At 46.0% G+C, this 19,195-nt stretch overlaps 4 protein-coding genes across 4 annotated transcripts; 3 read left to right on the top strand and 1 right to left on the bottom strand.

The window, feature by feature from the left end:
• Positions 1-41: 41 nt before the first annotated feature.
• On the top strand, positions 42-913 carry PtA15_3A649 (uncharacterized protein; the record flags this gene model as incomplete). Its single annotated transcript, XM_053167637.1, has 3 exons — positions 42-44; positions 144-611; positions 701-913. 3 exons carry the CDS (start codon positions 42-44, stop codon positions 911-913), a joined length of 684 nt encoding a protein of 227 aa, XP_053018835.1.
• Positions 914-7,097: 6,184 nt separating this feature from the next.
• On the top strand, positions 7,098-11,086 carry PtA15_3A648 (uncharacterized protein; the record flags this gene model as incomplete). The annotated part of the gene is made up of 3 exons (XM_053167636.1): positions 7,098-7,403; positions 7,837-8,520; positions 8,615-11,086. The coding sequence occupies 3 exons, from the start codon at positions 7,098-7,100 to the stop codon at positions 11,084-11,086; spliced, it is 3,462 nt and encodes a 1,153-aa protein (XP_053018834.1).
• A 4,230-nt stretch (positions 11,087-15,316) lies between these two features.
• On the bottom strand, positions 15,317-17,056 carry PtA15_3A647 (uncharacterized protein; the record flags this gene model as incomplete). Its single annotated transcript, XM_053167635.1, has 5 exons — positions 15,317-16,201; positions 16,285-16,421; positions 16,501-16,504; positions 16,597-16,678; positions 16,758-17,056. 5 exons carry the CDS (start codon positions 17,054-17,056, stop codon positions 15,317-15,319), a joined length of 1,407 nt encoding a protein of 468 aa, XP_053018833.1.
• Positions 17,057-17,627: 571 nt separating this feature from the next.
• PtA15_3A646 (uncharacterized protein) lies at positions 17,628-18,993 on the top strand (the record flags this gene model as incomplete). The annotated part of the gene is made up of 2 exons (XM_053167634.1): positions 17,628-17,697; positions 17,774-18,993. The coding sequence occupies 2 exons, from the start codon at positions 17,628-17,630 to the stop codon at positions 18,991-18,993; spliced, it is 1,290 nt and encodes a 429-aa protein (XP_053018832.1).
• Positions 18,994-19,195: the final 202 nt, after the last annotated feature.

Below are 19,195 nucleotides of genomic sequence, written 5' to 3'. Positions count from 1 at the left end.
CCAAGCCCATATCAACACCCACATAAATTCATTCCAGCATCATGGTCAGTTTGCCCATTATCCACATATAAACTCATGATTAATGCTATCCTTATGCGGACGTGATGTGTGATGTGACAGTTGACCTAGTTTTACGCCCCTAGACTTCAATCGATCCTTCCCACTTCGCCTCACTAGGCGTAGGTTCATCCGATACTCGAACTCACGGTGCCGCCACTCATCCGGTCCGGGTCGATAATCTAGTGCCATCACCTTCATCATCCGACCTCGACGAAGACGAAAATCTGCCAAGCCCCACGTCTTCCTTCTTCGACCCCAAAGACCTTCCTCATCGGTTATCAGCGATTCACTTACCAGATCTCCGTTTCGAACAAGGCTACCTCATGAGTCTGATGCCCTTTTTTCACTTCGATCACGCTAAACCACTTGACAAACAAAAACAACCGGCCGATGATTCCCCGCGCTCTTCCCAGCCCTACGTTTTCGGTCAAGATGATCTAGTGCCCAAGGAGGCATCAGATGCAACTTCAACTGAAGCTGACAATTACTACTTTGGACCTAATTTCCGCGTGGAGTGGAAGATGGTGGTATATGTAACACTGAGAGATCAGGTAAGTCGCAGATAAGACAGAATTGTCGGAGAGGTTGTCTGTAGTATAAACTGAGCACCTGTTTTTGTTTGATGATCATTCAATCCCAGCTGCTCTATCCGCTCATTCAGGGTTGCTTATGGGGCTCTGCATCACTCGTCTTATCTCATTTTTGGAGAATCCGGGCCAACCGAAGACCAAAGCCTACTCGTGAAATTGCTCCAGAATCCTTAGATCCAATTCATGCAAAACGAGGAACAATATGGGATCGATTTATTGGTAGCATGTGGGGTGGAATACAGACTAATGTAACACTGTCGTGAAGGGATCAAATCTTGCCTGTTTCCCCCTATACTTGCTTCAAAAATGAACCTCATCCCGATGGAATGCCCCCAGAGAGTTCAAACAGCTTCCAAAAATGCTGAAACTCAACGCATCATAGTTTCGAGATAAAATTTTACTGGATCAGAGCTATCGGCATTCAGACCTACAGATTTCAAGGAGTCTATGCTGGCACTTTCAGCAAGATAAAAGCTAGGGTGGCGGAAGATGGAAGGAGATATAACACGACTGGGGTGATCAGTTTACGGTAAGATGGAGGTTGGATTTGCGTTTGGTGAGTTTTACTACGAACATTTTCGCAGTTACTTCATGAAGCCAAAGTACATCAGGAACGCCTAAATCACAACACACTACTACCGCTGCCATGTGCTTGGGGGCTCACTGATTCTTGTCATTTGTGAATTTAATCGAGGAATTCAATTGTTACAGGTTGTTATGAACTGGCAGAGTGGCCAACACTTGACCACCGGATCCTTCACAATGCAAGTTGGATCCGATGCTTTCTTTCCAAGAGTTGCACATATGTTTCCATACCACTCATGGTTGTGAGGTGTTTAATTTCTCTCTGATGGTAGGCTGTGAAGTTTGAACATTGAACAATTCAAGCTCAGCTATCTCTACTTTCAGACTCTTGTTGAATTTCTGGCTTGGGTTCACCCACTTAGAAGGCTGGGGAGACAGCAGCCAAAGACCTCACACACAGCAGTTTTTGATAGCCACAACATTAATTAATGCAATAAGAATCCACAGTGGAGTTATCAGACTGTAAGAAACATGAGAAACATGGGAAACAGATTGATGAAAGCATGATCCAGTTATTAAGGAAATATATCAGGGAAAGAACTTTGGGGCATGAAAAGGAGAAAAATAAAATCCAAAAACAATATTTGTGACAGATTCTGATGGACTAAGCAGAAGAAAATCACTTTCAGGGAAATAGTCATGGCTTGCTTTACATGATTTCTGACAAAGGGAGGTCTGAATACATGGTTTGAAACTTTAGCACCTAAAATTTCATCTTTGCAGCTATGAATCTAGTTGATATAGAGCAAAACATAATCTGATTTATTAGTGGTGAATAAATAGACTAATAGATTGAAGAAATGGAGCTAAGAGCGTTTTGTATATGTCCCAGCCTGAGCTATATGAACTGCCAAAGCAGCACATTTCTTATAGGCTTCAGCAGTGAGGTGAGTACCTTCTTTAAGAGATTGAATTTTGAACCAAGGTTCCATCAAGTCAAGAGCAGCATGGAATGCTCGGAATTTGTTCATTATTCCACTCTGATTGATATATTTGGCAACAACAATTTGAGACGGATCAAAATCCCTGCTCTTGACTCCTTTTGAAATATCAATTGTGCCCAGGAGAGGAGGATGCTCGCCATCTTCCATGAATACTAGATTGTAAAACCATTCAAGAAGTGATTTTTGAGTTCCTTCTGTATTTTTCAAAAGAGTTGTGTGCAGTAAATTTCTTGAAAACAGAATGTGACAAAGATGAAGAGACTCTCCAATCTTGTGTATTTTTGACATCAGAACTTTGGTGTCTTTTGATGAGTTCTTTGCTCTTGATACAATCCTGATTTTACTTGTGCCAAGATAGATTGAAGGCTCAAAGTAATCAGACTTTCTTTGACCAATTGTCTGTAATCCTGGAGTATGACCAACAAGTTTGTATAGTCCTTCAATCCCCTTTTGTCTTTGAACGAGTTTTTTTTCAAATCCCTTCCATTCAAGGAATTCATCTTCACTTTGATCTCTAAGGGCATTCATTGCTTTTTGGATGATAGTGCTCATCTTATCCCCATTTTCAAAGTAAACTGTTTCTGATCCAGGCAGCTTCTGATAACAAATATTCTTGAATGATCTAACTTGTTCTTCCATTTGTGATTTGATATTCCCTGAAATTAATCCCCATCTGTGATCTTTCCTTTTCCTAGAACGTGGTACTGCCATATTCTTAGTCAAATTTGGTAGTTGAATAACACTTGAATCATGGTGAAATTCTTCCCCTTCTTCATCAATACCTAGCTCTTTGTCATGTATGTGATGAGTGTCTAGATTTCCAAATTAGTTCATCAGTTATTGAAAATTTGTTTCTGGTGAAATTAGTGCACCCAAGCTAACCTTTTTCACCTGATCCACTGACATTTTCAACATTGAAAATAGAAGTTGGGAAATCAGTTGTTTCAAATTGTTCTTCTTCACCATCAGGGTAGAAATTTGCCTCCAACAACTGAAGAAAGCTATCTATGATTGAAGTACAATCCAGATCCATTACTGATCAGTTTGAACTTTTTGTGGCAAAGGATTGAAAAATTAAAACCCTCACCTTTATCATTGAAATTTAATCCACTGTTGGTAACAGGATGGGAAGATCCATGGGGTTGTAGCCCTGGGTGAACTTGCAATTGGTTCTGCTGTTCTGCTCCATTCCTTGCAGAGTAATATAAATTCTGATCAATATGATTGTAATCTACATTATAGCAGTCAAAAGCTGATTAGTTTGCATTCATATTTTCAATCTAGTATTTCCCAGCCTTCCTTCCCAGGAAGTTCTAAACTAACATTCATCATTCATGACTCCATCATGGATTTTGAAACCATCAGTGTTTTCCAATCCACTCTCTTTCAAAAAATTGAAATATTGAGGGACAGCCACTTCAGGAAAAAATATATTCAATGGGTCTAAAGAATATGCAAGTTTCAATCATCCCTGACTGCTGCTATTCAATATTTTAGCCAGTACTTCTATCTTACCACTTGTATCTAATCCATTATGGTCTAAGTCCTCTTGAAAGCAACCAGCTGGATATTCCCAGGTCTTTTGCCGCTTTTTAGGTCTCAAGTTCTGCTCAGGAATGCTAGAAAGTTCTTGAAATCCATGGTAATCACTGGTGGGAGGGGTAGAGTGGGAAGACTGTACTACTCCAGCGAATGTGGCAGTTGCAAAGTGAGATTTGAAGTTATAAAAAGTTATTATTTGAAGTAAGATTGATGTGTAAAAATTCATATTGATTGAAATATTTATTGTTGTTTTTACCCAAAGGAAAGAAGCAGTGAGCAGAAACCCAGAAGCTTTGAGATTATATATTACTCCCTTGCCTCACCAAGCCAATTGTACAGTTTAGAATTTGCTGATTTGCTTCTCTTATTTGTCCCAGCAAGTCATCCAGGATCTAATCTTTTTTATATAATGTGAATACTTCTTTCATACATGCAGAATTGACATTGGTGCAAACCCAGAAGCTACAGATGGTGCTTCACACCACTGATCTCACTTGTTACAGTGAAAATATCAAAAAACATCAACAGTGATAAAAGTTAAAACAAACAAGAATACAGATGGTTTATGATTGTGTATATCAAATTTACAAAGTTATCAAAAAGTACAAGCAAAGTTGCTGATGATTCAGATAAAATATTTCTGATACAGAATTTGGGCCATCCAGGCCTGGCTCTGGTGCAGTTTCATTGGGAACCACATAAAGGTGAAGACGTGCAATCAAACCTTTCTCAATACATACCTTTGTTTTTCCCAATGAATTTGCACAGGCTATACGGTTAGAAATTTATGCCCTGAGATTTTTTCACTATATGAAAAATCAATCTCAAGATGTTACAATTCAGGCCAAGGGGTTTCAAATTCTTAGACAGGCCTTTCAACAGCCTTCACAGTTTCCCACTACACACAAAATGATACACCAAATCCAAGATAGTTTCACATAAGACTACTCTTTTTTTTTGAAAGGGGATCAAGTTTGATAGGTGCAGATTCAATTCAATGTCAACAAATCACTGTGACCTTATTGAAATAAAACATTGATTCAAATAAACTTGATCATGAGGTGCCAATTCGAGCTCAGTCTTGGTTTGAGATAGACACATGTACTGGAATACTGGAGGACTTCATGTCAAGCCCCTTTAACATCCATATTAGACCCAAAAAGAAATCCATAGTTCCAGTGGTTCTAGTGCAGGGCAGCGCAAGCAGAATTCTCAAATGTAGAGCTGCAGATCAAGGAGCTGATCCAGTTCAAGGGGAATACTCCACTGGTGAAGTAAGTTTCTCTGTGTATTTGTATCCAAGCCAGAATGTAGATATTTAGAGGCCAAGATGGATTTACCAATGGACGTGGAGCTGTCCAGCTTACAGCTCACCTAATAAAGTTATAAACCTACCTGCATCCCCCACAATTTGGGTGTTGAACTTGAATGTTGCTCTCAAAAAACCACATCACCTCCAGGGAAAAAACCTCAACCCTTATTATGATGAGATACTAACCAGAATTGGCAAGGACAATTGTGAATGCCCTGATATTTCCTTCATCCCCTAGCTTAACAAAGCCTCTTGAACAAAGAGTCCGGGGGACCCTGCCTGGAGGGCTCTCTGTAGAAACAAATTGTGAATAATGTCTGCCGGCTTGCAGAAAAAGGAATTTTTAACAATCCCCAAAACACAAAAACACATTTTAATAATCACTAATGTAATTAAACATAAATCTGAATAGAGAGTTTCCTTGGCAGTACTGATGGGCACCCTCACCTAAAACTTTGAGGCCAAATCTTCAAAACTGATTGAAGTAATCTGTTTTGAAGTTCAAACGGATCCTGAAGGATATTCAATTGCTCTGAAGACCCATTTTTGGATTGCCTGATAATTTTCAAGATTGAATATCCTATCTTGACCTTGTGCACAAGTCTCATCCTGTGGGAGGGGCAGCTTTGCTGCCAACCATCCCACCAGGGGGGCATGTGTTGAGTGAGCTTCATGCCCATCACATGTGGGAATTGACCATTCCTCAGGAGCTGGGTTTTCAAAGTGTTTCAATTTTTGAATTTTGTCTGAGAAGTGCAGTGCTCCAGTCTAAACCTGGGAAATTCACATCCAGCCATATGGTGTGTAAGTGGAAACAGCTACTTCTCATGCTTCAATCCGGAATACTTTGCGCCAAGTAGGACACTTAGTTAGGTTTGAGGTTTTGAACTATTGTTGAACACAAGAGAACACAAGTATCTGAATAAACCTGGCCTCATGTGACTTGTAAGGTTTGCTTGCTCTCCGTGTGGAGCAGGTTGATGATTGACAGGATGCTTGTATGAGTTGAACCTTAAACCTAGTGTCCTACTTCTCTTTGCCAAAAAGTCGTCTCGGTTTTTTTTTTTAGTCTGTGGACTGTTTATGTATACATCAAGTTGAAACAAGTTGAAAAGTTTGTCACACTAGAAGATTGCAGTCCCAGCCTTGCATATTTACATAGCGCAATGGCTTGTTCGAATCTTCGGCTAATGTTGGCCATGGGCTTAGGTTGGGTGCTTAATTAGCTAGCTCCCCGAGGAACACGAGCCAGCACGCCCGGCTTAAGGTGCAGATTAAATAGGTGCGATCAGGTTTTACAGGATAACCAAGATGAAGGTGAAATTGTCGTCAGTTTAAACTTTAGCCTGGCCTTGGCCCTTTTAGGCCATGTATGTGACGTGAATGGAATGGGGATGCTCTGAACTGCTAGCCTCTTGCTAAAGAAGAAAGTTTGTTGAGGACATGGATCAAACCGCTTGGCGACCCCTTCCAGCTTGTACTGCCATACTCTTTATGTCTCACATGTCTGATACAGACACCGGTCGGGTGACAAGCTGAGACGAAACAGAGCCAGGAGCCGGCCTGTAGAAAGAAGAGTCACATCAGTCGGTGCAGTGCATGCGATGTTTCCGCTGTTTTCCAGCTGATTTGAAATCGGAAGTGGACGTGTGCTCCCGGCAGCTTCGCGCCATTAAGGACGACGAGACGTAAAATATAGATTGTTGCTCGCCAGTGCACTATGTAACGGTGGACTGGTGCGATCGTCACCACTCGCTCGGAGCGACCCGGAGGATGGGGGGATGCGTCTTTGCTCAGCCGCCAGCTGGTTGTAGATAGTCGCCGAAGATCGTTTTCCGCCGGCCGGGCGAAGTGGGCTGAGGAGTGGGCCGGTCCATCTGTGGGTCTATGCATCAGGCCACCCCCCGGGCGATAGGCTGGCTTCCTGTGCTGTTTTCCTGGGCCCCCGGGGGTTTCTCCTCCTCCTGACTGAGCTCCGGCCATTCTCGGTTTTCCTTATCCCTCCTCCTCCTCCTCCCCTCTCCTGCCCCACCCCCTCCCCTCCCTCGCCAGTGCCACTTACTTATGTCCAACCGACCAGCAGTCCCCGTCACCACCCTCTCCCTCTCCTCCTCCTCCTCTTCCACCCACAACCCGCTCCCAGATGTCGGCACTCGAGACTACACGATCCTCAAGGAAGTCGGCGACGGCTCCTTCGGCACGGTCTGGCTGGCCGACTGGCACTCTCCACTCACCCTCCCCCCCGGCACCCAACCCCCAGGGCCAAGCTCACGGCCAGAGTACAAGGGGAAACAACTCGTGGCGGTCAAGAAGATGAAAAAAACTTTTGACGGCGGATGGGACGAATGCATGAAACTCAAAGAACTCAAGGTCAGTAGGACTGCTACCCAATCCCACTATCATCTATCTTATCATCATCATCACTATCTTCTCTACACCCACTCTGTCACCCCTTATCACCAAAAAAAAAAAATCAATCAATCAATCAATCAATCGACCAACCAACCCATCAAATTCAACTCAGCTGGTTCACTTATCAGGAGTACAAAAAATAAATAAATAAAGAAACGCCTACACTCAGAACACCAGTCATACCACTCATACAGCAGCCGATCCCCACATCACCACTAAAGTTGCTTACACACATCTTGACACACTTTTAGCATTCACAGTCTGATCTTATCCTAGCCTTATCTCTCTCATCATCGGCTCATTCTTCACTTTCTCTCATCGTGTCTGGTGGATGGATCCTCTCCCAATTACTCACCCACATCGTATCCAATACCTATTCACTTTCATACAGTCACTACGAACGATCCCCATGCACCCCTTCACCATCCCACTCTACGACGCCTTCCTCCATCCGACCACCAGGGAACTCTACTTTGTTTTCGAATGCATGGAAGGCAACCTATACCAACTCACCAAATCCCGCAAGGGTCGTCCACTCGCCGGCGGCCTGATCGCCTGCATCTTCGAACAAACCCTACTCGGATTGCATCACGTCCACGCCTGTGGATTCTTCCACCGGGACATGAAACCTGAAAACCTGCTCATCACAACCACCGGCCTCACCGATTATCCCCACGGAAGTCCGTACGCACTACCCACCGCACCCCCCGAGAGGGATGTGGCCGTGATCCTGAAGATTGCCGATTTCGGGCTTGCAAGAGAAACCAACAGTCGACCCCCCTACACGGAATACGTCTCTACTCGTTGGTACCGGGCCCCAGAGGTCCTACTCCGAGCACGGGACTACAGCAATCCGGTCGACATGTGGGCCCTCGGTGCCATCCTTGTCGAAACTGTCACTCTCAAACCACTCTTCCCAGGGAATGGCGAAATGGATCAAGTTCACAGAATCTGCGAAATCATGGGCGATCCCCAGCATCCCTATGGATTAGATGATAAAGGCCGTCTTCGAGGCGGTGGTCAATGGCTTGGGGGAGTTGCTCTGGCTAAAGCGGTTGGGTTTTCATTCCCTGATGTAAGCATCCTTCCTGAATCTTCCGGCTCTAGTCTTCAAATTAAGCCGCATGATCATTGATGTATGTATATTACTCCCACCCGGGTTTTTCTAGAAAGTACCGATCGACTTTGTTCAACTCTTCGACACGTCAAACATTCCAATTCAATTAATTGACTGTCTGCACGAACTTCTCCGTTATGAACCCAGAGCTCGACTGACAACCGCACAATGTCTGGCGCATTCTTACTTCACCGATGTTGCACCTCGTCTTATTCCACCCTCTCTATCGGGTATCGGCATGTTAAACTCCTCCCTCGCCCGCGGCCTGCCCTCCCCTCGGCCGAATACTGTCTATCCTGCTTCCCCCGAACATCTTGGTGCTCACCAGCAGCAGCATTACATGCCAGTCGACCTCCCCTCGATCTCTCCCCAAATCGTCCCAGTCTCCCACAATCAAGCTGGTTTCCCTAACGCAAGGCCCACACATGTCCTCACGCCTTCCAACAGTAGCCATGCTGTTGATTCGATCATGACCGACGGTGAACCGTCTGGCGACCATCACCAACCTAACGGTCAGGCCTATCCACCACGCGCATATGTATCTCCTCCGGAGTTCCAGCGGCGTGGCTCTCAACCCTATGAAAACTATCCTCAGCCTCCTCAGGGCTACGAATATTCCGCTCCGATGATCGCCCAGGACCCTTCATTTCTGTCGCTCTCTACTGGTCTACCATCACCATCTGATCCCAGCCGGGCCTCAACTGACACTCGCCACACCAACACAAGCAACCAACTTAAAGTCCGAAGTAGGACCTTGGCCTCCGTTTTTTCCGGATCTCAGTCTCTCAAGCGAACTCCTTCTGAGCGCGTTTTCACGGATGGATGTACAACCAATCCTTCGCCTACCTTGTCACTCGATCCCAAGAAAGCCAAGAAGGAGGCCGAGAAGGCTGCCAAGGAAGAGGCTAAGTTGGAGGCACAGGCCAAACGTGAGGCCGCGCGTCGTTCAGCCCAAGAGCGGTCTCGAGCCGTGTTGCAGAAGCAGAGGCTTGCGCAAGGTTCAGATATCCTGATTCATGTCAATCCAGAGTTTGCTGCTCCGGTTGGCGCGCCTCGGAAGGCCGTTGACAAGGGAAAAGGTCGTGCGACTCTCCATCCTCCAATGCCCCAGATAGTTGAAGACTGTTCTCGGACTCGAAACGGCCAACCTCCGCTCCCCAGCCCGGCCAGTACCGGGGCGCCTTCTTTTCATACTCAATCCGATCGCTCAGTCTACTACGGCGACGATCGTCAGACACGCCCAGAATATCCAACAGAAGAACGACGGTACTCGTTCAATTCATCCAATACGATGGACAGCGATCCTGGTCCTCGATCTCAGCACATCAATCTCGTCCGAAGTCCCTCCCATGGATCAGGCTACTCGAGATTATCAGTCGCTTCATCGCCTAACTTGGCCAGTCTATACAGGGCATCAACACCCGCTTCAACCACATCATCGCTAGACCATCAACTCATCGCTAACATGGCAGGCCTATGTGCGGACGAGCAATCGAATGCTAATAATGGCAAAGCTCTTCACAAGTGGCCCAAGCCCCCGCCCAACGAGAAACGGGCCTCAGATGAATCTTCAGCCCTCTCTCAATCTCGCTCGCGAAGTCCCAGTGATCCTCGGTTCAGCCCCTATGCAGTACCGCCGATGCGGACGAGCCTACCGAGTATTGCCAACTTCGATTTCCCCAGCGGGCCGCCTCCCCAGCCACCGCTCCCCTCACCTGGTCATCCTCAGGCTCCTGAACGACAACATCCCGAGCGCCATCTGTCGATCAGCTCGGGCAGCCCATCGATCCTCTCCCACAACTCATTCCCCATCGGCCCTCGCAGCCCTTATTCGACCACCTCACCCAGTAACTATCATCAGCCCCAGCAATCCTCCACCAGCCCGCCCGGTGCTCACACCACTGGTAGTCCTAACCTCGTCTTCGATCTCACTGGCTCTACGTTGGCTAGTTCAGAGATCCATTACCACCAGCATCATCAACCTCCTCAACAGCCACAACACCACCAACATCTTCAGTCCCAACAACAGCAACAGAATTCACAACAACATGCTCATCATACCAATCTTAACAGCGAATCTATTTCTTCAGTTCTTGTCTCAGTTCATAACGGATCTTCTTCCCCCTCTCTCTCCGACTCCACTCATCACTCATCTCACCCCAACCATCAACAACAGTCAGGACAGAGTCGGTTCGGCAAGAGTGTTTCTTCGACCGACGAGGAGTTGGTCGTGCCCACCAATGGGAAACCGCTCCACCATCTCCATCGCCACTCGACGTGTTGTCCGCTCCCTCCCGACCAACTCAACCTCGCCCTCACTCACCATAATCCGCTCCAGCAGCAACACCATAACCTCCAGCATCAGCAACACCATCTCCTCCATCATCACCAGACCCTCAATCAGAACCATCTCCAGAATCTTCAGCATCAGCAGCAGCACCAGCAACAACAACTCGTCGACTTTAGTTATATTCACAACGACTCGCTTCATGATCTTGATGACGATCAACACATGACTAGCTAGTGTTCGTTTTCCTTTTTGTTTCGTTCTCTCTCCTTTCTTTCTCTTCACCCACAAACACTGCTTGTTTTTCCCCCCTTTTTTTGAAAAACAATTTTCTTTTTTTTGTTATGTAAACCTTCTCTCTCTTTTACAAAAAAAAGAGAACGTTTTCCTTCATTTGTTTGTTTGTTGGTTGGTTGGATGTTGTGTTGTGTTGAGAGTGTAGCGGTGGGAAGAAGGGTTTTCTGTTGTTGTTGTTGTGGAGAGTTCCAGCCGAGGGTAGAGTTCGCAGTGAGTGGATGTGTGTGTGTGTGCGGAGAGATAGAAATCTTATGAGATTGGGTTCTAACATCTCTTGATCAGTTCTGTATCTGTTTTATGCCACTACTACTATCATTATTATTATTTCTATTTGATACCTAGAGATCTTGTTTGGCACCAGTAGGTGCTAGGACTCAGTTGGAAATGAACGGGGCAATGTGAATCCGAACGACCCTTGCCCGACTCGTGATGGTCCACTGCTACATCCACGAACCCAAGAAGTCGTCATTGATGAGCAATTGGGACGACTTCTTGGGTTTGTAGACGTAGTGAACCATGACCAGGCGGGCAAGGGTCATTCAGATTCGCATTGCCCCGTTCATTTCCAACCGAGTCCCAGTTTTTTTGGCAGCAATGAGCTTGTTGGAATTTGGAGGCAAGTCTTCATAGATCTAAGCAGAAAAGAAACACAGAGGGGGAAATATGAGCATCTGATTTGATAGCTCTGGGAGAGGAGAGTAGGGCTGGACCCCCCCGGGCCCCGGGTGCCCGAGATCATCCAGCCCTGCCGTGCTCTTGGAAAGGGTTATGCTCCTGTGGAAATACCCGCGGACACAAACTAAACTTTTAAGTCCTTCTCTTGCCTGCGGCGTTGCCGGAGGGACCAGCTTATCTGGAATTTCTAGTAAACAAATGCTGCTGAGGAAAACACTTTCTCAAAATATGCCAAAATGCGCCAGTAAGTGGTGAACTTTCCTAACTTTTGAAAGCCTTATTCTTGCACAAAGTGGCCAAAAACTTCTAAAAAGCTTAAATACATGTTTATCATGATTCACTTAATTTATGGTTTTCAAAGTTGGAATTCATGCATGCATAAATGCGTAAATCATAAATTCATAAAAATTCTTTGGCTGGGAAAGCCAAAGATTACTTAAGCAGATTGGTGAGATCCCCTGCAAACAAAGTTTTATGAATTTATGATTTATGCATTTATACATGCATGAAATTCAACTTTGAGGACCATAATTATTTGGCTTTTTTGGCCTGTGGGAATATGGATTCCAGGTCCCCAAATGACTGTACTTGTTTTTTTCATTGGTGGAGTTTTTAAGCATACAGAGAAGCTTCAAAAAACTCCAAATAAATTCACAGAGGACAATAATAAGGCCCCGTTTGGAGCCGATATAATACGTGCAATATATGAGTTTTTTTGCCTGACATTCTATGTGACATCTGATCAGGTCCGCCAAAACTTGATCAGATGTCACAAAATTCCGGATTATATTGCGCAATTATATTGGCTCCAAACGGGGCCTAAGCTTTTCTATTGACTGGTCAAAAAATACTTTGAAAAAGTGGCGCCCTTCACGCGCAGTGCGCAAAGAGCTTTTTGCAGCGTGCGAAGTCTGTTTTATTTTCTCAATCAAATGTTTGAAAAATTTGAGCTAAGGAATAAAGAATCCAAAGAAAGTGTAAAATGTGCAAAAAAGCACGCAATGTATAAAAAGTTGGTCTTGTGGATGATGGTTGAGAATTACAAGAGATACGGCAGATGTAACAATAAATACTGGGCTCTCTTTGCCCCTCTTGTACCTTCCTTACACACTTACACTCCCCCATATATACTCTCACTCTTATATACATCCACTCATCATCATCATATATTATCTTCACTATAAACCTATATACACATCATTACCACTTTGTCTGGTAGCCTTGCTCAACATGGTTAGATTTATCAATCAACAATTATTATTATTATATATCTTTATAAGCATAACTTTAACACTTACTGGCGCATTTTGGCAATGTATATAAGAGTGAGAGTATATATGGGGGAGTGTAAGTGTGTAAGGAAGGTACAAGAGGGGCAAAGAGAGCCCATTATTTATAGTAAACAAATGCTGCTGAGGAATTAATCCTCAGCGTACTTTCTTATTGGAAAGTCCTTGTCAAATGGACAGGAGAGAAAAGTAGCTATACTTTTCTCCTCCTTGCAGGAATGCTTCATTCCAATGGAAAGTCCTCATCAAAAGGACAGGAAGAAAAGTAGCTATACTTTTCTCCTCCTTGCAGGAATGCTCCACCCCTCTGGTGCATTTCTTTTCTTATTGCTTTCTGCACTGTGATGAGCAGCTGTAGCAAGGGACAGCTGAGTATGCTTGTCAGCAGGAAGCTGAGCATACTTGTCAGCAGGAAGCTGAGCACACTTGTCAGTAGAAACCGCAGCAGTGAGAGTACTGCTGATCATTTTCCCTTCTACAGGGATTACACCTTCAACACCCCCCCCCCCTTAATCCTGTAGGAGGTGATAAACTGAGATCAATACTAAGCTTTACATGTTTAACTCTATCTAAAGATTTAGTCATTATGTCAGCTGTCATTTCAGCTGTTGGAATATATTCCAACACTATTTCTTTGTATTTTATAGCTTCTCTGATATAGTTGTAATTTACATCTATATGTTCTGTCCTTGAATGAAAAACTGGATTTTTTGAAAGCCTTGTCCTTGTACAAAGTGGCCAAAAAGTTCTAAAACTTTTAAATACATACTTAACATGATTGAATAAATTATTTGGATTTTTTTTTACTGTGGGAATATGGATTCCAGGTCCCCAAATGACTGTACTTGTTGTTTTTATTGGTGGGGTTTTAAGCATACAAGGAAGCTTCAAAAAAAATCCAAATAAATTCAAAGAGGACAATAATAAGCTTGTCTATTGATTGGTAAAAAAATAATTTAAAAAAGTTGTGCCCTTCATGCGCAGTAGGCGAAGTGTTTGCAAATTTCGCGCACTGCGCAGTGCGCAAAGAGCTTTTTGCAGTGCGCAAAGTAAGTCTGAAATAAAAATGCAATAAAAATGCAGTGTTTTGGCTGGGTGCGCTTGGATGTTTTCCTGTTTCTTCAAAGATGAGACTTTTCAAAAAATAAAAGAGGGATGAAGATGGGAAGATGCAGGGGTACCATCCACGACAAACTTGGAAGCTTTGGTATTCTCAGAGTTGAGCTCTGGTTGTTCAATGATAAACAGCACCAATGGCAAAACCCAAATTGGCCATATTTTCTTCATATTTGAAAGAATTGCCTGGGTCTATGTTGGAAAAAAGCAAGCACAACTGGGTTGTTTGAGTTCACATTGGAAATTCAGCTCTGAATATGCCTTTTCAAACATCTTGGAATTGCATCAACAATTTGCTCCAACATGTACATTGGATGTGTTTCTTGATTGCAGGAAAACAGTATTAATTATGTGGGGAAGTTCAGCTCTGAGAATGCCTTCTCAAACATGTAATTGTATCAAGTGACACTGTGAAGAGGTGAGTATGTACATTGGATTTGTTGTTTGATTGTGGAAAAACAGTATGAATATCTAGAAACAATGGAAGGCAATAGCTCATTGAGTCTCACATCAGGCTGTTTTCTCCGTCTGGGGGTCAGTTGGATCAGTCACCTGCTCTTTGTATCCAAATTATTTATTCCTCAGGTTGTCATTTTGAAATTATTGTGTTTGACGCAAGGCAGCCTCAGTATGCTCGTTTAGTATATAATGGTCACACATGATCTCGAAGAGGACATTTCCGTTACTTAGAGAACACCTTTCACCTTCTTTCACCATCCCACTGACATTGCCCCTAGCTCCTGCTGATTTTTTTTTTGTTTTGGAGTAATCCCATGTGTCCATCCCATCATTCTCTTCCTCAGAATAACAAGGAGACTCGAAGATAACAGAAGAAACACACATTTTCTACAAAAGAAACAGGGTAAGAATAAGTCTGGTTATTGTTGCGACAACCAATCCAACATAAAACAAGGTGACGAAGTGCACGAAAAGCGAGACCAAAGGGAAGGGGGAAGGAGGACAGAATCAGAGGGGAGTTGTTGTTTCAGAATAAGGGAGATCGGATATAGATATAAAGAAACAGGTGTAGATAAAGCAGGTGACAGAGAGAGAGAGAGAGACCTGGGGGGGAGAGAGAAGAGCAGGGAGGTTAAGGTATAAGGGCGAGCGGGTCGAACGTGGATGTAGAGAATGCGACGATGAACAGTCCGAGGAAGAGAGTGGAGAAGGTGACCTGGAGTCCGGAGGCGGCACCGAGGGGTTTACTAGTGACTTTCCCGGGGTTCTTGGTGCCACCGGAGCCGAGACCGGCGGCGCCGTTCGTGGTATCGGTGAGCTGGCCGGGGGTGATCTTGGGCAAGAGACCGCCCTCCGGGCTGAGATGGACGCCGAGGGCGGAGACGAGCAGGGCGGCGGCAACGTGCTGGGAGCGGACGTATTTGACAGGGGAGGCATCGGCGGTCCAGTTCCCGTTACAGAACCAATCGTTGTCGCATGAGTACTGGACCATGGCTGCAACGGAGGCATCGATGGTCGACTTGATCGCACCCTTGACCTGGTCGGACGTCGTCTCGCGATAGGTGTAGGCCAGGTTGCGCAGATAGATCGCCTTGAAGCCCTGCTGGTCCCGGTTGCATTTCGCCCCCGGCTCACAGGTCTCGGTCACCACGTTCGACACGTTCTGGCCGCTAAACGTCAGCTGGGCGTAGTTGTAGAACGGCGCGATCAGGTCCAGATAGGTGTTGTTTCCGGTGGCTTTGTGCATCCAGGCTAGCGCGCCCAGCAGCGAGCCGTAGTTGTAGCTCCACAGATGCGTCGTAAACTTGCCGCATTCGCCCACGTTCATCCCGTCGTAGAGCACACCGGTTTGCACGTTTCCGAGCCCGGATGAGAACACCCAGTCCATGGCCGCCTTTGAGAGATCTAGAGCAGTGTTGTTCTTGTTCTCCATGAAGTTCCGCGCTCCTTGCTGGATGAACTCGAGTTGGGTGATCAGAGACTTGTAGGGTGCCGACGCTCCATTCCGATCCCGAGACTATTTTTTTTATATGACAGATGAGCGATGTCAAAAGAGTGTCGGTTGGCAAGTGACTGATTGATTTTTTGGTATTGGCCTACCCAGTAAATTCCTCCACCACATCCGCCGTCCCATTGTTGATAGGTCTGGTCGTATGTCTTTTGAGCAAGTGTTATCCATGGACCCTTAGAACCGGGCATGATGGAATCAGCACCGTAAATTTCGGCCCCTCCGATAGCTAATAAAAAAAAGAACAGAAGAGCGGTGAGCTATGTTCAATGAATTAAGCTTGTGCAATCAAGCAAATGAATACTCACTAGCCTATGTGGTCAATTGGTTTTCAGAGAACAGGTAGATTTTACGGTTAGTGGTCTTCAAGAGCGCCTGAGAAAGGAAATCAATGTTTGACGAACTAAGCTGTGCCATAGGATATCATCGTTCCATCGTCCTAATAGAGTGGCCGCTGTCGAGGACATTGCTCCACCGAGAAGATCTCTATAAGAACGTGTGTTTATAAGAGTAAGCAAATGAACGGTCAACAGAGAGAGAGAGAGAGAGAGGAGTGAAGATGTACTGTTCAGGGCCGTAGGAAGTGTTGACGAGAGCCCCGGTGACGACGTCGAGGAACTGGGTGTCGCCGGTGTATTTGGCATAGTCCATGAAGAGACCCCAGATCATTCCGGACTCGTGCCAGGGGGTCTGGGCCTGGTCGAAGACGCCGCTGGGGTTGGGGGTGTAGAAGCTCATGAGGTTCTTGAGTGCGGCGGAGGCTGCATTCTTGAGGGCCGAGAGGTCGTTGACGTTGAGCGAGGCGGCCTCGGTGAGCGGCAGACTGAGGGCCAGGAAGCGGGTGAGTCGGGCTATGCTGAACATGATGATGATTCTTCTTAATTCGTTGGTGGGATGTAAAAAAGGGAAAAGGAAAAGGAAAGAAAAAAGAGTGAGCAGGAGGTGTGAATCCGGGGGTGAGCTCTGGTGAGGTTCGTGCTTGGGATGCTGGTTATAGCGGGTTTAGTCCAGAATTAGAAATTAAAAACCGCTGGTGGGCTGCTCCATGACAACGCGATGGGGAGAGATCACCCGAAAAGAGGGAAGAGGGAAGAGGAGAGGGAGGGTGGTGGCCAGAGAATGAGCCAGCACCCCACTGCTGGTCGACCTCGCCCACACCCCCTCGGACAGCTCGCTTGGATACCGAAGTGCCCGCACTACATACCCCAACCGGGCCGGCGTTCCACATTTCGGAAGAAAAAAAAAAAATCACAAACACGAACCGAGGAAGTAGGCCTGTGGCCAACATAAATGGGGCCGGCGGCAGCCCGGGCCGAGACAATAAAGCCTGTCCGACAGCTTGTTATGTAATATCTGCAGTGGGGGGATGTGACAACCTGCCACTTTTGGGTGAGATGCTGTCCACGCCCAGGACGAGAACAGAGCGCGAACCACGATGGACGGGATGGAGGAGACGCCGGGCGATGCGGAAACCGTCGAGCGAGTTCAATGGACAGAGGAAATTCGTTTGTCCACCAGCCATTACTAAAGCATCATCCCCAGAGACGCACAACTGATAGTCCCTTCCGACGATGTATGCAGTCTCGGTGATCGGGGTTTTGCAGGAGTTGGCCCACAAGCACAGCCTCGAGCCCGACCATCTTTCCCCAGGCGAGAGAGATCCCAGTCTGACCATCGAGCACATGGGCGGAAAACTCGAAACCTGGGAGACGCTGCATTCGATCCTGCTCCCTTCGATCAGAGGCCAGCTCACCTTGCTGCTAACATCGCTCGACCTAATCGATCCCAAGAGGAACCCAAAGTCGGTCACCGAGCCAACTCTAGAGATCTTATCGGACCTCGATATCACTCTGGGGGGCATTGTTTCGGCCGTTGTCTCCCTCACTCGAAAACCACCTCTACCAGACGAGAATCGTGATCAGGGCCTGGAGAAAGTGAAAGTCTTTCGATGCTCCTATCTAAACGAGAATATCCAGCTTCTGGTCGTACGCTTTATCTATCACCGGCTATTCCTCGATCTAATCCCGAGCTTTATCCGATGGTGCGCTAGGGCCAATATTCATATCCAAGATGATTCGCTTGTGCAGGAGGGATCGGCTTTGAGGGCACAGATCCAGCTCATCATATCTTATTGCAACGGGATAATCACTCGAACGATCAACTGGGGCAAAAGATCCGACTGGGTTAATATCCACCGATCCTGGATAGAAGCACACGGGATACTTGGTGAAGCCCTAGAGGCATTCACCTGGCGAACCAACCTCACAACTCAAGGAACGCCGGAAGCTGGTCCTAACGAGAACAACGAGACAACCCCCACAACAGAATTGATCGGCAAAGTAGCCGAGTCCGCCATCCCGCTTGTCAAACTAGCAAGGATCTTGTCCAAGAAAACTTCAGAAAACCTCTTGAAGAAACGGATATCGACGCTCGATACAACCCTAGAGCTCAACTCGGAGACGATCAAGCAGTTACACGAGACCCCTGATTCGATGCTCCGGCTCTACTACCTGTCCAGCCTCTCATGCTTTCCTGACCGCTCAGGCCGAGTCATCCCAGTTGATCAACAAAACTCCATCCGCTCTGTAATCCAAAACCTTCCAAGGGACATGGAATCCACCTTAACCGTTCTGAATTCGTGTCTGATTCCCCTCCTGGCCAAAATCAAACACGATCCACCCGACAGCCAATGGGCGGCTTTCCTTCTGGACTTGAAGCAATCGTGGGACAAGGCAAGTGAGCGTTTGATCGCTGTGCTCGTGCCCTTTCAACTTGAACGCACAGCCACTGCGGTCGAATAACAGAGCATCCATCGTTCAAATATATATGTATATCCTCACAAACATCACTGCATTCAAATGATTACCAAAGCCACAGGACTCCGGCAAGCCTGTACTGAACAAAGTGATATCTCGCAAGACAAGTGCCGCTTTGAAACCACTGTGTGTAGTTACAATTTGTCAACCCTTCATGAGACATTAATATGTCCAAAAGGGTTCCAAA

Source organism: Puccinia triticina, chromosome 3A, assembly GCF_026914185.1.
Source record: "Puccinia triticina chromosome 3A, complete sequence".
Taxonomy (NCBI): Eukaryota; Fungi; Basidiomycota; class Pucciniomycetes; order Pucciniales; family Pucciniaceae; genus Puccinia; species Puccinia triticina.
This window is presented reverse-complemented; position numbering and strand designations above follow the sequence as displayed.